General features: G+C 36.4%; 1 protein-coding gene across 1 annotated transcript; it reads right to left on the reverse strand.

The window, feature by feature from the left end:
* Nucleotides 1-6,122: 6,122 nt before the first annotated feature.
* On the reverse strand, nucleotides 6,123-8,837 carry LOC116164387. Its single transcript, XM_031478564.1, has 2 exons — nucleotides 8,624-8,837; nucleotides 6,123-8,311 (listed from the first exon to the last, which is right to left on the reverse strand). The coding sequence occupies exons 1-2, from the start codon at nucleotides 8,835-8,837 to the stop codon at nucleotides 7,437-7,439; spliced, it is 1,089 nt and encodes a 362-aa protein (XP_031334424.1). The 3' UTR covers nucleotides 6,123-7,436.
* Between the last annotated feature and the right edge of the window lie 2,921 nt (nucleotides 8,838-11,758).

The raw sequence follows: 11,758 nt of genomic DNA on the forward strand, positions 1-11,758 counted from the left end.
GTACTTTTTGGTAATGACAGCTCTGTTAGTTTTTTTTATTAGATTTTGTTTTCTATTTTTGTCAATTCCCCTTGGTGCTGTTTTTTTTACCGGCTCTGGTATTCCTTCTTCGCACGCCTTCACGGTAAGAAAACACAATTCTGTATATGCATCTTTGAAATTGGACTTGTAAAAGAGTTTATTAGATCCTCTAACAAATTTCACCTCACAGAAATTTGATAAGTAAGGTTTTGGAGAGGTTTTCTGTATTTTAAACCTCGATGAAAAGTCTTTAATTTCCAAAAAATCCTCAATTTTCATCTCTACGCAGGTTGTTCTGCCATTGTTTGATGCTTGTACGCAATTCTTGTAGTCGTCAAAATCTAAGACCTTCTTTTTCTGTGTTAAAGATTTTTCAACCTGATGGTGGAAGGAATCCGCTGCAACGCCAACTCGGCTTCACGCCTAGCAGAATATTAACAATGATACTGTGCAATAGTATTCAACCTTCCTTAGCGCTATCACCCTACCTCACAATTCCCTCGTTGTCTGTCGCCTACCTATTATGGTGTCAGCAGCGCACCCTCCTCTAGCTCAGTGAAGATGGGTCGGGTTCCTTGTGGGCTAGAACCTAGAATACCTAACAGGAAAAACAAAATCCAAAGAAAAGTCAAAGACCGGAAATGTGGGCGCCACCAGCTTCAATTGCACACCGCTGCTGAAAATCGACGTAGCTGGACCGTAGGTGTTACAAGAACGGCATCCAGCGACAACTCAGTCCTCTAAAGGAAACGCGCACGGCAACTAAGGCCAAAATAAACACACTCATTCAATGGACAACCATTTACTCACAACTCTCCCTCCCGCAAGCAAGAATCTGGGTTACACAACTAGAGATATATATATATATATATATGAAGAGTACCGGGAAAAAACGTGCCAAGTCATTTTTCTATCAAAAATGAGTTACATATGCCATCTGGTAGCTAATTGAATGCACTATAATATACAGTCTTCGCACAGGGAATGAATGCTCTGTGCCATAAGCAATTTAATATTTTAGTATTCATGTGCTGGAAAAAAACGTGCAGAGTCAGTATGTTACCGGAATAAAACGTGTTAACTCAATGTAGTCATTATTTAATATTGCTAACCTAAAAATGAGTTAAGTGCAAGTGCTGTTAATGCCATTTCAAGAAATAAAAACATGGCTAGTGCAAGTGATACAAGTTGTGAAAGTGTGAACCTTAAGTCAAATGATTTATCAAAAAAACGAAAAACAACTGGTCGCATGTCAGAAGTTGCAAAAAAGCTTCGATTGCAGTCTCATGAAATGGGGTTAGACTGTAATTGTGTCCGATTTAAATGTTTTCAAAATATCTTGCTGGGTGAAAGAATCAAAATACTTAAAGATTTCAATAGTCTAAGTTCCTGGAACGAACAAAGTGCCTATCTTTGTGGACTTATTGGTTTAAGTCCTGTTATTCAAAGAAGAAACCGGCGTCCCGAAGAAGATAGCAACTTTCGAGAAGCATCGTATTCCTACAAAGTACGAGTGTTCAGGGATGGTAGGACCATAGACGTCCCAGTTTGTTTAAAAGGTTTTTGCTCCATGCATGGCGTCACAAGAAGGAGAATTCAAACTATTCATCAAGCGCTTAAGCTTAAGGGAACGGCACCTCAAGACAACAGAGGAAAACATTCCTCTAAACATCGAAAACTTAAAAAAGACTTTGCCGATTGCGTTGAGGCCCATATTAAATCATTTAAAGGTAGATCAAGCCACTATAGCTCCACTAAAACTAAAAAGTTGTATTTACCCGAAGAACTAAACATTAAAAAAATGCATGCACTATATCTCTTGAAATATCCACAAAAAACGGTATCCTACGAAACATATCGTACAATTTTTTCAACAAAATTTAACATTAGTTTTGGGTTTCCACGTTCGGACACATGCAGTACATGTGATGAATATATTGCCAAAATTAAACCATTGAATACCAAACTCTTGGAAAAGAATATTACTAATGAAGAGAAGGAACAGATAAACCGTGAAATACATGACATTACGCTGAAGAACACAATTCACAAGAAAAAAGCTGAAACATTTTACACCAGAAAAAAAGACGCTCGCATTCGTAGTAGAAAATTGTTGGATACAGAGGCGATAGCAATGGACTACCAAAGAAATCTACCAACACCCAATATCTCAACAAATGACGTTTATTATAAACGTCAATTGTCTTTTTATTCCTTCAACATTCATAGACTATCTGATGCCGACTCTGTGTTTTACACGTATCCACAAGAAATTGCAAAGAAAGGATCAAACGAGGTATGTTCCTTTGTGCAAGACTATGTTACTCATCATTAGTGATGGGATTTTAAGGAAACTTGCCTACGGCGTATTTTAAAGGCAGGAATGCACGGTTTAAATGGAACTACGAATTGATGCGTATTTTTGATATAAACCTAATTTTATTTTGCCTAAAGTGCCTTTTTTGACTACTTAATGCCTAAATTTACATTTCGCGAAATTTTTGCTTATTTTGGGCAAATCATGACTTTTGTCGGCCTTTTTTGAGCGCGAAATATCGAAGGACGCGCCAATAACTGGTTGACTAATGAAATGACTAATGAATGAGGCAGCGAGAGGTTATTTTTAGGTGCGTTAACCGTTAGTCGGGTTTCGTTTCCGGTAGTTTCAGTTTTGTGTTCAAGTTTAGTTCTAAAATCACAACTTTGCGGAACGTGGTACACGTGATATTACTATCATCATTCATTATTGTGTATTAATAAAATGCCAAAAAACATCGAAACTTCAATACGTATTTGGCTTAAAGATAATCCCCATCTTAAGCTTCATGAGGGGGACAAAATATTTTGTCGTATATGCAATAAAATTGTAAGTATTGGTTTATGTACCCATATGTATCCCTTTAATATTATGCTTTTGTAGTTTTCATGTAAAAAAAAATTTCACATCATTCAACATGAAAACACCAATGCACATAAAAGATTCGTAGCCAAGGGAGCTGTAGTGCAACCACAAATATCAGAGTCGCTTACAAATGTACCTGCTAGGAGCACTTTTTTCATGGACTTGTGCACAGCAATGGTAGCCGCAAATATACCATGGTTTAAGATAGATTGTCCCCCCTTTAGAAACTTTTTGGAAAAGTACACGGAAACAAAAATTCCTAATCGTACGACACTAAGCAAACTTTATTTACCGAAGTGCTACCAGAATGTAAGTACGATACAATAGTTTTGAATTTTCGTAAAATTTTTTCACATATTTTAGGCAATAAATATAATACAAGCAGATATAGGTCAACACGATATTTGGATTTGTGTCGACGAAACCACAGACCGAATGGGGCGTTTCATAGCAAACTTAATCGTAGGAAAGCTTTCAGAAGATAGTGCGGCTACGCCTTATCTTTTGTCTTCTAAAGTTTTAGAGCGAACAAACCATTGCACTGTAGCAAGATTTGTAAATGAAAGTCTAGGTACGTATATAAATCAACTTAGTTACAAAAGAATTAATAAAAGATTTATAGCAATACTTTGGCCAAATGCCATTCAACATGCAAAAGTAAAAATTATGTATTCGGATGCCGCTCCCTACATGCTGAAAACTGCAACAAGTTTAAAGGTTTTTTATCCAAATTTAATCCACTTTACCTGTATAGCACATGGTTTAAATCTTGTTGCTGAGGTAATTCGCGAGCAATATCCAAATGTGAATGGTATAATATCGACTACCAAAAAAATTTTTCTAAAAGCTCCATTAAGAGTACAAATCTATAAAGAAATGCTTCCGAATACGCCTTTACCTCCTGAACCTGTTCTAACGAGGTGGGGAACCTGGTTAAATGCCGCTTTTTTCTATAATACACATTTTGAAAAAATCAAAGAGGTAAAACATGTATCTTCACACAATATTCATACTGACAAACTTTTTACAGGTTGTTGCTCAATTTGATTCTAATTCCGCTGCGTCAATAAAAAATGCCCAAAACTTTTTTAATTCGCCGGGAATTAAAAATGAGCTTACATATATACACACACACTTCAAAATCATACCCGAAACGATTAAGAAAATTGAAGCAAGAGGAATGCCATTGACGGAATCACTTGGATTAGTGGAAACAGTATCAGACTCCTTACGTTCTGCACCTGGTCGTGTAGCCAAAGTTGCATTTAATAAACTATCAAATTGTCTATTAAAAAACCCAAGCTATGAAACGCTATGGGCTATTAAAAAAATTTTTTGTGGCGATGAGGCAGAACTGCCATTCAACTTTGTTACAGATAACATCCAAGCTTTCAAATTTGCTCCTATCACTTCGTGTGAAGTGGAGCGCTCATTCTCTATGTATAAAAATATTTTAACGGATAAAAGACATAATCTTTCTGAGAAAAATGTTGAAATGTTAATCGTAGCTCATAGTTTAACAAAATTTGATAAAAATGATATTGATAACGATAAAGATAACGATTTTGAATAGTTGCTTGTACCTGATGTTGATGTAATAAAAGTAGGCCTATACTTTAGGCCATCATGCCTAAAACTTTTTTTTGTGCCTATTTCACTATTTTTGTGTGCCTTTTGCCTTGCCTATTTTTTAATTTTTCCTTGCCTACAAATCCCATCCCTACTCATCATCTTCCACAAAACATCAAACATTTAAATATTTTTTGCGATTCTTGTGGTGGACAAAATAAGAATTTTACAACTTTTCGATATTTCCATTACTTGGTTCACCGTTCAAACAGATTTGAGAGTATTAGAGTTACGTTTCCAGTTAGAGGACATTCTTACATGGAATGCGATAAGAATATGGGATTAATCAATACAAAAACTAGAGTTGAATTACCTAAAGATTGGGTACAGGTCTTCAAGACAGCTCGAGTTAAACCATCCCCTTTCAAAATCGAAGAAGTGGAGAATCATGATGTAAGAGACTGGAGTGCATTTCTAAATCCACTGTACGTTAAAAAATGCCCATTCCAATCCAGACCAATTAAAGAGTTAGAAATCAGGAAAGAACATCCAAGAATGCTCTTTTATAGAGAAACGTACAATGGAATGTGGATTTCTTCTATTATTACCCAGACAAGACGAAAACAGCTTCGTGGACCTCCACTGGCAGACAATGAATTTTATTATCCACCAAGAGCATATCTTGGTAAGCATTAAATTTTTTTTTGTTTATTTTTTTAATGCATGTTTTCAGAAAAAATACCGCTTACAAGAGATAAATACGATAATTTGCAAGAATTGAAAAGGTTTTGTGATGTAAGCACTTTTTCTTACTACGAAAATCTTCCGAAATTGCCAAAAACAAAGAAGAAAAACAATAAGAAATAATGAGTCTTGTATCTTTATACGAAACTAATGACTTATATCATTTTTTCCCTGTTTATGTTATAGTTACAGTTTTGTGATGCAATATCTGCCAACAATATAAGTATTATTGTTTAAACGAGTTTTTATTTAAAAAACAGCATTTAAATACAACGTTTATACATATAAACAAAGGTATCCGCGGAAAAATAAACACATTATAGCGTTTTCAACTTAAAAATGAGTATATTGATGATTTACTCAAAATATATATATATATATATATATCTAACAACAAAATTATACGATCAAACGAACTTACCTGTTGTGAAGTTCGATCGTAATTATATGAAAGCCTCGTTCTTCGAGATTACACATACGTAGTACCATGTTTTCGTACATCAAGCCACTAGTTCAAAGCATGCTTAAAAGTTTTCAACCTCCCGCTCTCCTCACACCCGCCGACGGCCCGATCGGTCTCGTTTCCCCTAACCTTCATATAGTTCTAAGCTGTTGCAGACAAAAGAAAATTTGTCCCAGGGTTAAAAATAAGGGGTGGGGGGGTTGTAATCATCTCGAACGAGGCTTTCATATAATTACGATCGAACTTCACAACAGGTAAGTTCGTTTGATCGTATAATTATATTTCAAGCCTCGTTCTTCGAGATTACACATACGTAGATCTTTAGAGCTAAATTTTTTTTTTTTTTTTTTTTGTATGCAAACAACATTTATGGCTATGAACTTATTTTATTCTAACTACAGGATATAAATACATACATGCTAAAGAAATAACTCTAATCACATTTTCAACTTAAACAATTCTATTCTAAGAAATCTATAAAAAGCTTTTCACACTCGGTTAAAGACCTTGCAAAGCATTTTAATGCAAGAAAAACAGCTAAAAGCTCTAAGTAATTGATGTGATATTTCCGTTCATCTTCATTCCAGAAGCCCGAAGATCTTTGACTACTACAAAATATACCCCACCCTGATAATGACGCGTCTGAGAAAATTTCTCTTTTAAATGTAAATTTCTTGATGGGGTTACAAGCTAAGGGTAAATTCTTTAACCACCACAGAAATTCTGGTGTCAAGTTTTTTGTGATCTTCATCGTTGCATTATAATCTCCATTGTTTAACGTTAAGGCAAGGAACTTTTCTCTCTCAAAATATTTACAATAGATCCAACCATCTGCAACCCCCGGACAAACGGCTACCAGTGAACCAAGTAAACTAGCAAATTCCCTAATGGTGGATGATTTTTTATGACAAAATTTCTTTAAAGTTATACTCAACTTTGCTATCTTTTTCTTGGGCACGCTTAAACAAAATTTTTCGCTATCAATGAGAAACCCCAAAAATTGACATTGCTTTTTAGGTATTAAATTGCTTTTTTGGTAGTTAATTATAAAACCTAAACTTAAAAAGATAGACACTGAGGCTTCTAGATTTTGTAAACATTTGATAAAAGAATTTCCAAAACATAACAGGTCGTCCAGATAAATTGTGGAGATATATCCATCTGTTCTCAACTTAGTGACTATGGGCTTTACTATTTTTGTGAATACATAGGGGCTGGTGGCTAGCCCAAAAGGTAGGCAACAAAACTGATAAAGATTCCCCGAAACACTAAACCTTAAATATTTTCTGCTATCTAAATGTATTGGTACCATATAATATGCATCTTGTAAGTCAATAGAACCTAGAAAATCACCCGGGGATAGTAATTTTGATACAGTACGAATGTCCTCCATTTTAAAATGATCTGTATCAATGAAAGTATTTAGTTGTTTTAAATTTAGTATAAAGCGTTTGCTGCCGTCTGGTTTTGGTACTAAAAAATAACTGGAAATAAATTGATCCCTCTCGGTTTTGCAAGGTTCTATTGCCACACAATCTAATAATTTTCTAACACTTAACATTATATTTGCATAGTCGGTTGTTGACCATTTAGGTTCAACAGGAGACGCTAATTGATTTGCAGGTCTCGCAAAAGGAATTCTATAACCCGAAATACAGGAGATTACAAAATCATCGGAAGTTAATTTTTTCCATTGGGTTATAAAATTCTTTAGGTTTCCTGCTATTTTCGTTACCTTCAACGACGATATTGACGGTGTGTCCTTTTTTCTACCTGGTAACGCACGTGGTTGCTTTTGGGATACGGCATGGTCTTTGTTCTCGATGGATAAGGGAAGCTTGCGTTGTTCTTGTAGGTCTGTGTCTTGAAGCCCACCTGACTGTCCCTTGATTGATTGTTGCGTCGAACAGGTGGGCTTTTCCAGTTTAAATTTTTGCTAATTCGTTGTTGGGGATTCTTTTTATTGTTAATAAAGAGCAAACTATTCTTCTGAATAGCTTTTGCTTCATCAACTTTTTGGGATAAGTTGCTCCCAAACAAAAAGTCGTCTATTTTGTTTCTTTCCAAGATTGGTTTAATGTTTCTTTCTAGTCCTGGAGAGATGAACGCCCTACGGGCTAACGATTGGTTGTGGTGAACCTCAGCCATCAATTTGCCAGTATCACAAAGGGTTTCCAGTAGCTGGAGCCTGTCCACTCCCTCCTCTTTGTTTTTAAACAATATTGTGATCGCGGAGCCTAATGCCGCCATTGCTTTGCCAATGAGATTTTGGGTGTCCACGAAGTGAACGTCTCTTCTTTTTGCAGATTCTGCAAGATGCGTTTCCAATTCGGCATTTAGCTTAGGGGAACTTAATTTACAGTTTCCTTTGACGCTGTACTTTCCTATTAGTTCTTTTTTGGATTCTTCTGGGATGCCCTCCGATAACCAAATATTCCAGCGAGCTGCCAATTCCGGATGTAAAGCATGTTCTACGGCGCTTGTATTTTTAGGGTCTTTGCCAAGACAAAAAAGGATTTCATCATCCGAATCGACATCTTGGTCAATGAGTACCACGATTTCGCTTTGTCGTTCGGAACTTGATTCGAGATTCAAATTTCTCTCTGCCGGCTCTGTAGTTAGAGAAAGGCATATTACTATGATACACAGGTATGAGAAATTGGGAAAGCAAATTTGCATTTGGTACCTATCTGACCCCTCGTGTCAGCTTTATGGCCCAATAAAAAACAGTATTTTTCCCATTGCCTTGTCAAGGTATGTCTTATCTAATGAATAAGCTCACCTTGTAAATAATTGTTTATGTTTCTTCTTAAGCAAGAACTCAAACAATACAATATCACTAGCTAAATACGTAATAAATTTCAAATCGTGCTTTCCTTTTCATCTATACATCAGGTAGCTAAGTAAAAATAAATACAACTAACCTGTAAAGTTTTCTAGATGCCAACGACTATGTGTTGACGGCTCGTCACGTAACGAAGGGGAAATAGTTGGTCCGCTGTACTCTTCATTCTCTGACTCAGAGCTGGAGGATAACGGTCGCACCACACGTGGACGCTTTTTCGCACGTCGATTAAAACACTTATCTTCTAATCTTTTTAATCGATCTAATAACTCCGTATCCTTCAAACTACTCATATTTATCAACAAAAAAAAGGTTTAATCGTAATATAACAACACCGATATAGCTTGACGCGCACTAAAAACAAGTATGAAGGTTAGGGGAAACGAGACCGATCGGGCCGTCGGCGGGTGCGAGGAGAGCGGGAGGTTGAAAACTTTTAAGCATGCTTTGAACTAGTGGCTTGATGTACGAAAACATGGTACTACGTATGTGTAATCTCGAAGAACGAGGCTTGAAATATAATTATCACAACTTTACTATAACTAATCCAGCGCAATAACACACTTAATAAATGAGTCGCCGAATCAAGCAGACAACACCTCCCCCTTCCCCTTAATAATACTAATCATGCAAGGTTTAACTGTAGGAAAATAGTTCCACCTTAACTCCTATGACTTCGAACAACAATAACTTACCGGGTAGCAGGGCTATAACCTGCCACAAATGCGTACCAGGACAACGCACGCAATACGAATTAGATTAACAAAACCTACAGTGCTTGTGCTACTAAATGAAAACTCGCTAGTGTTGCGCAACTCTACCGGTACCACTTCGGCTTAACTTGCCGTATCAACAATATCTAATAAATAACAACCACAAATATATATATATATATATATATATCACCCGATCCGAAATCACAGAAAGCTAATATCATTTACTACCAAGCATGCACAAAAAAAATTATTAGTTTCAATAAACAACCCCCATTTAAGTAACAACAGTTTAAAATCTCCCAAGCATGGGCACTCTCCCACGAGCTAAATGAAATTAAGGTAAACACACACGGTATCGAAATGACCCACTTGATCGTCGAGACTTGTTATTCTTGAGCTTATAATCTGAGTAGGGAAAGAATGGGGGTGCGCAGATCCTCTTTGACCTTGGATTCCGCGCATATGGCCTCTATATGCATGGGGATGCGCAGATCCTTGATCAGAATCCTATGGGGATTCAATGAATCCTCTGACCTACTTTTAAAATGCGAGTGGGGTCTCGGAGAATCCTCGATGGCCTAGTTACAACCCATTGGGGTCTCAAATGATCCTTCCTTAACGTACGGGGATTCATTTGAGCCGTCCTTGATCTTATCTTAATTGATGGGGTCACAAATGAGCAGTGTTTGCTTAGTTAGGTAAACGGATCCTCTGTGACTTACGGGTGTCCATTTAGGCCGTCCGTGATTTCGTCTTTAGTCGTAAACTCATAACGCAAAAAAGAAACATTTTACTTAACTAATTATCAAGACGCAAAGAGCCTGAAAGATCTCATAAACTATCCTCGAGCTGCACAACCAGTAAACACATTTCCAACTCGATGGCTTTCATTCCACTGCATGCATGTGAAGTATCAACGTACATAAATAAATTAACCAACGTCCATTCTACTTTGATGACATCCCCGTAAGGTTAATTAAAGTATGTAACTATGTCGTAGCACCACTCCTGGCAGACCTAATCAATCACTCGGTTGAAGAAGGTGAATTTCCGGACGTATTAAAGCAAGCTTTAGTAACCCCGATTCTCAAAAAAAATCCCCCTGAAGACATTCACAATTACCGGCCAATATCCGTACTTAGCATTTTTTCAAAAAGATTTGAAACCATAATGGCTGACAGAATTAACATCTTTTGTGAACAGTACAACATCCTCTCTCAAGCTCAACATGGGTTCAGAAAAGGACGAAGCACACAGACGGCATCAGCAGAATACGTTCAGTATATTTTAAAGAAAATGGATAGCGGCCACATAACAGTCTCCATATTCTTCGATCTCTCTCGTGCGTTTGACACCCTAGACGTATCCTTTGTATCACAAAAACTTGAAACTCTAGGTTTCAGAGGAAATATCAATAAATGGATGGTTTCCTTCCTAACAAACCGAAATATGCGAGTGAAGCTGGAGAACCACAAATCAGACATATCGTACTTGAAACAAGGGAGCATAATTGGCCCCTTGATTTTTTTACTGTACGTTAATGATCTCCCACATCATCTACATGAAGGGAAGGTATTTATGTATGCAGATGACACTACCATAGTGATCAGTGGCGAGAGCATTGGAGGAGTTGAATCTAAAGTAAAGCGGACGCTAAGAGATTTCGACGAGTGGTGTTATAAAAACAGACTCATCATTAACTACCATAAGACTGTTATTATTGAACATCATACGAAGCATCGCCAAAGCAATAACTTTATTTTCAAGTTCAACAAGGTAAACCTAAGCACCTCCACATCATCTAAGTGTCTAGGTATAATTATCGACAACCATATGTTATTTGTGGATCACATTAACTTAATATGTACTAAACTTAACAAGGCGTTTTTTATGCTACTAAACCTAAAAAACACACTTAACGTCGTGTATTACGCGAACGTGCACTCGGTCATCAATTATAACATAATAGTGTGGGGCCAATCATCTCAAGTTAACAGGGTTCTTATCGCACAAAAAAGAATTTTAAGACTAATGTACAATATTCCTTACCGTCAATCCTGTAAAACAGTGTTTAAAACAAAAAAAATCCTTACAGTGACAAGTATATACATTTTACAGCTACTAGTGCACACCCATAATATCAAACAATCACTTCTGAAGAACTCCATGGTTCACACACACAACACAAGAACAAAGAATAATTTTCACATCGAAAGGCCAACGCATGAGTTCTACAAAAAATCTCCTAACTACGCAGGGAGTTATCTATATAATTTATTACCAGCCACTTTAGTAACCAATCAGCAAACTATAAAGTTCAGAAATGATCTAAAAGAGTTTCTAGTCAAAAACAGCCCTTATTCATTTCAGGAATTTGTTACGGCGTGCTCTCAACTGTGATATTTGATTTTTATGTATTTTGATGTATTATGATATTTATACCTTGTTTTTTGTTTTTTTAATCTACATTCTTGTCCAAATCTTATTTATATCATATA

This window comes from Photinus pyralis, unplaced genomic scaffold (genome assembly GCF_008802855.1).
Source record: "Photinus pyralis isolate 1611_PpyrPB1 unplaced genomic scaffold, Ppyr1.3 Ppyr1.4_LG1, whole genome shotgun sequence".
Classification (NCBI taxonomy): Eukaryota; Metazoa; Arthropoda; class Insecta; order Coleoptera; family Lampyridae; genus Photinus; species Photinus pyralis.

Excerpts from the sequence above, each read along its gene's own strand:
- LOC116164387 (XM_031478564.1), bottom strand. The coding sequence starts at position 8,837 with ATGAGTAGTTTGAAGGATACGGAGTTATTAGATCGATTAAAAAGATTA. Across the intron at positions 8,312-8,623 it reads GCATCTAGAAAACTTTACAG|AGCCGGCAGAGAGAAATTTG; the intron begins GTTAGTTGTATT and ends CTCTAACTACAG.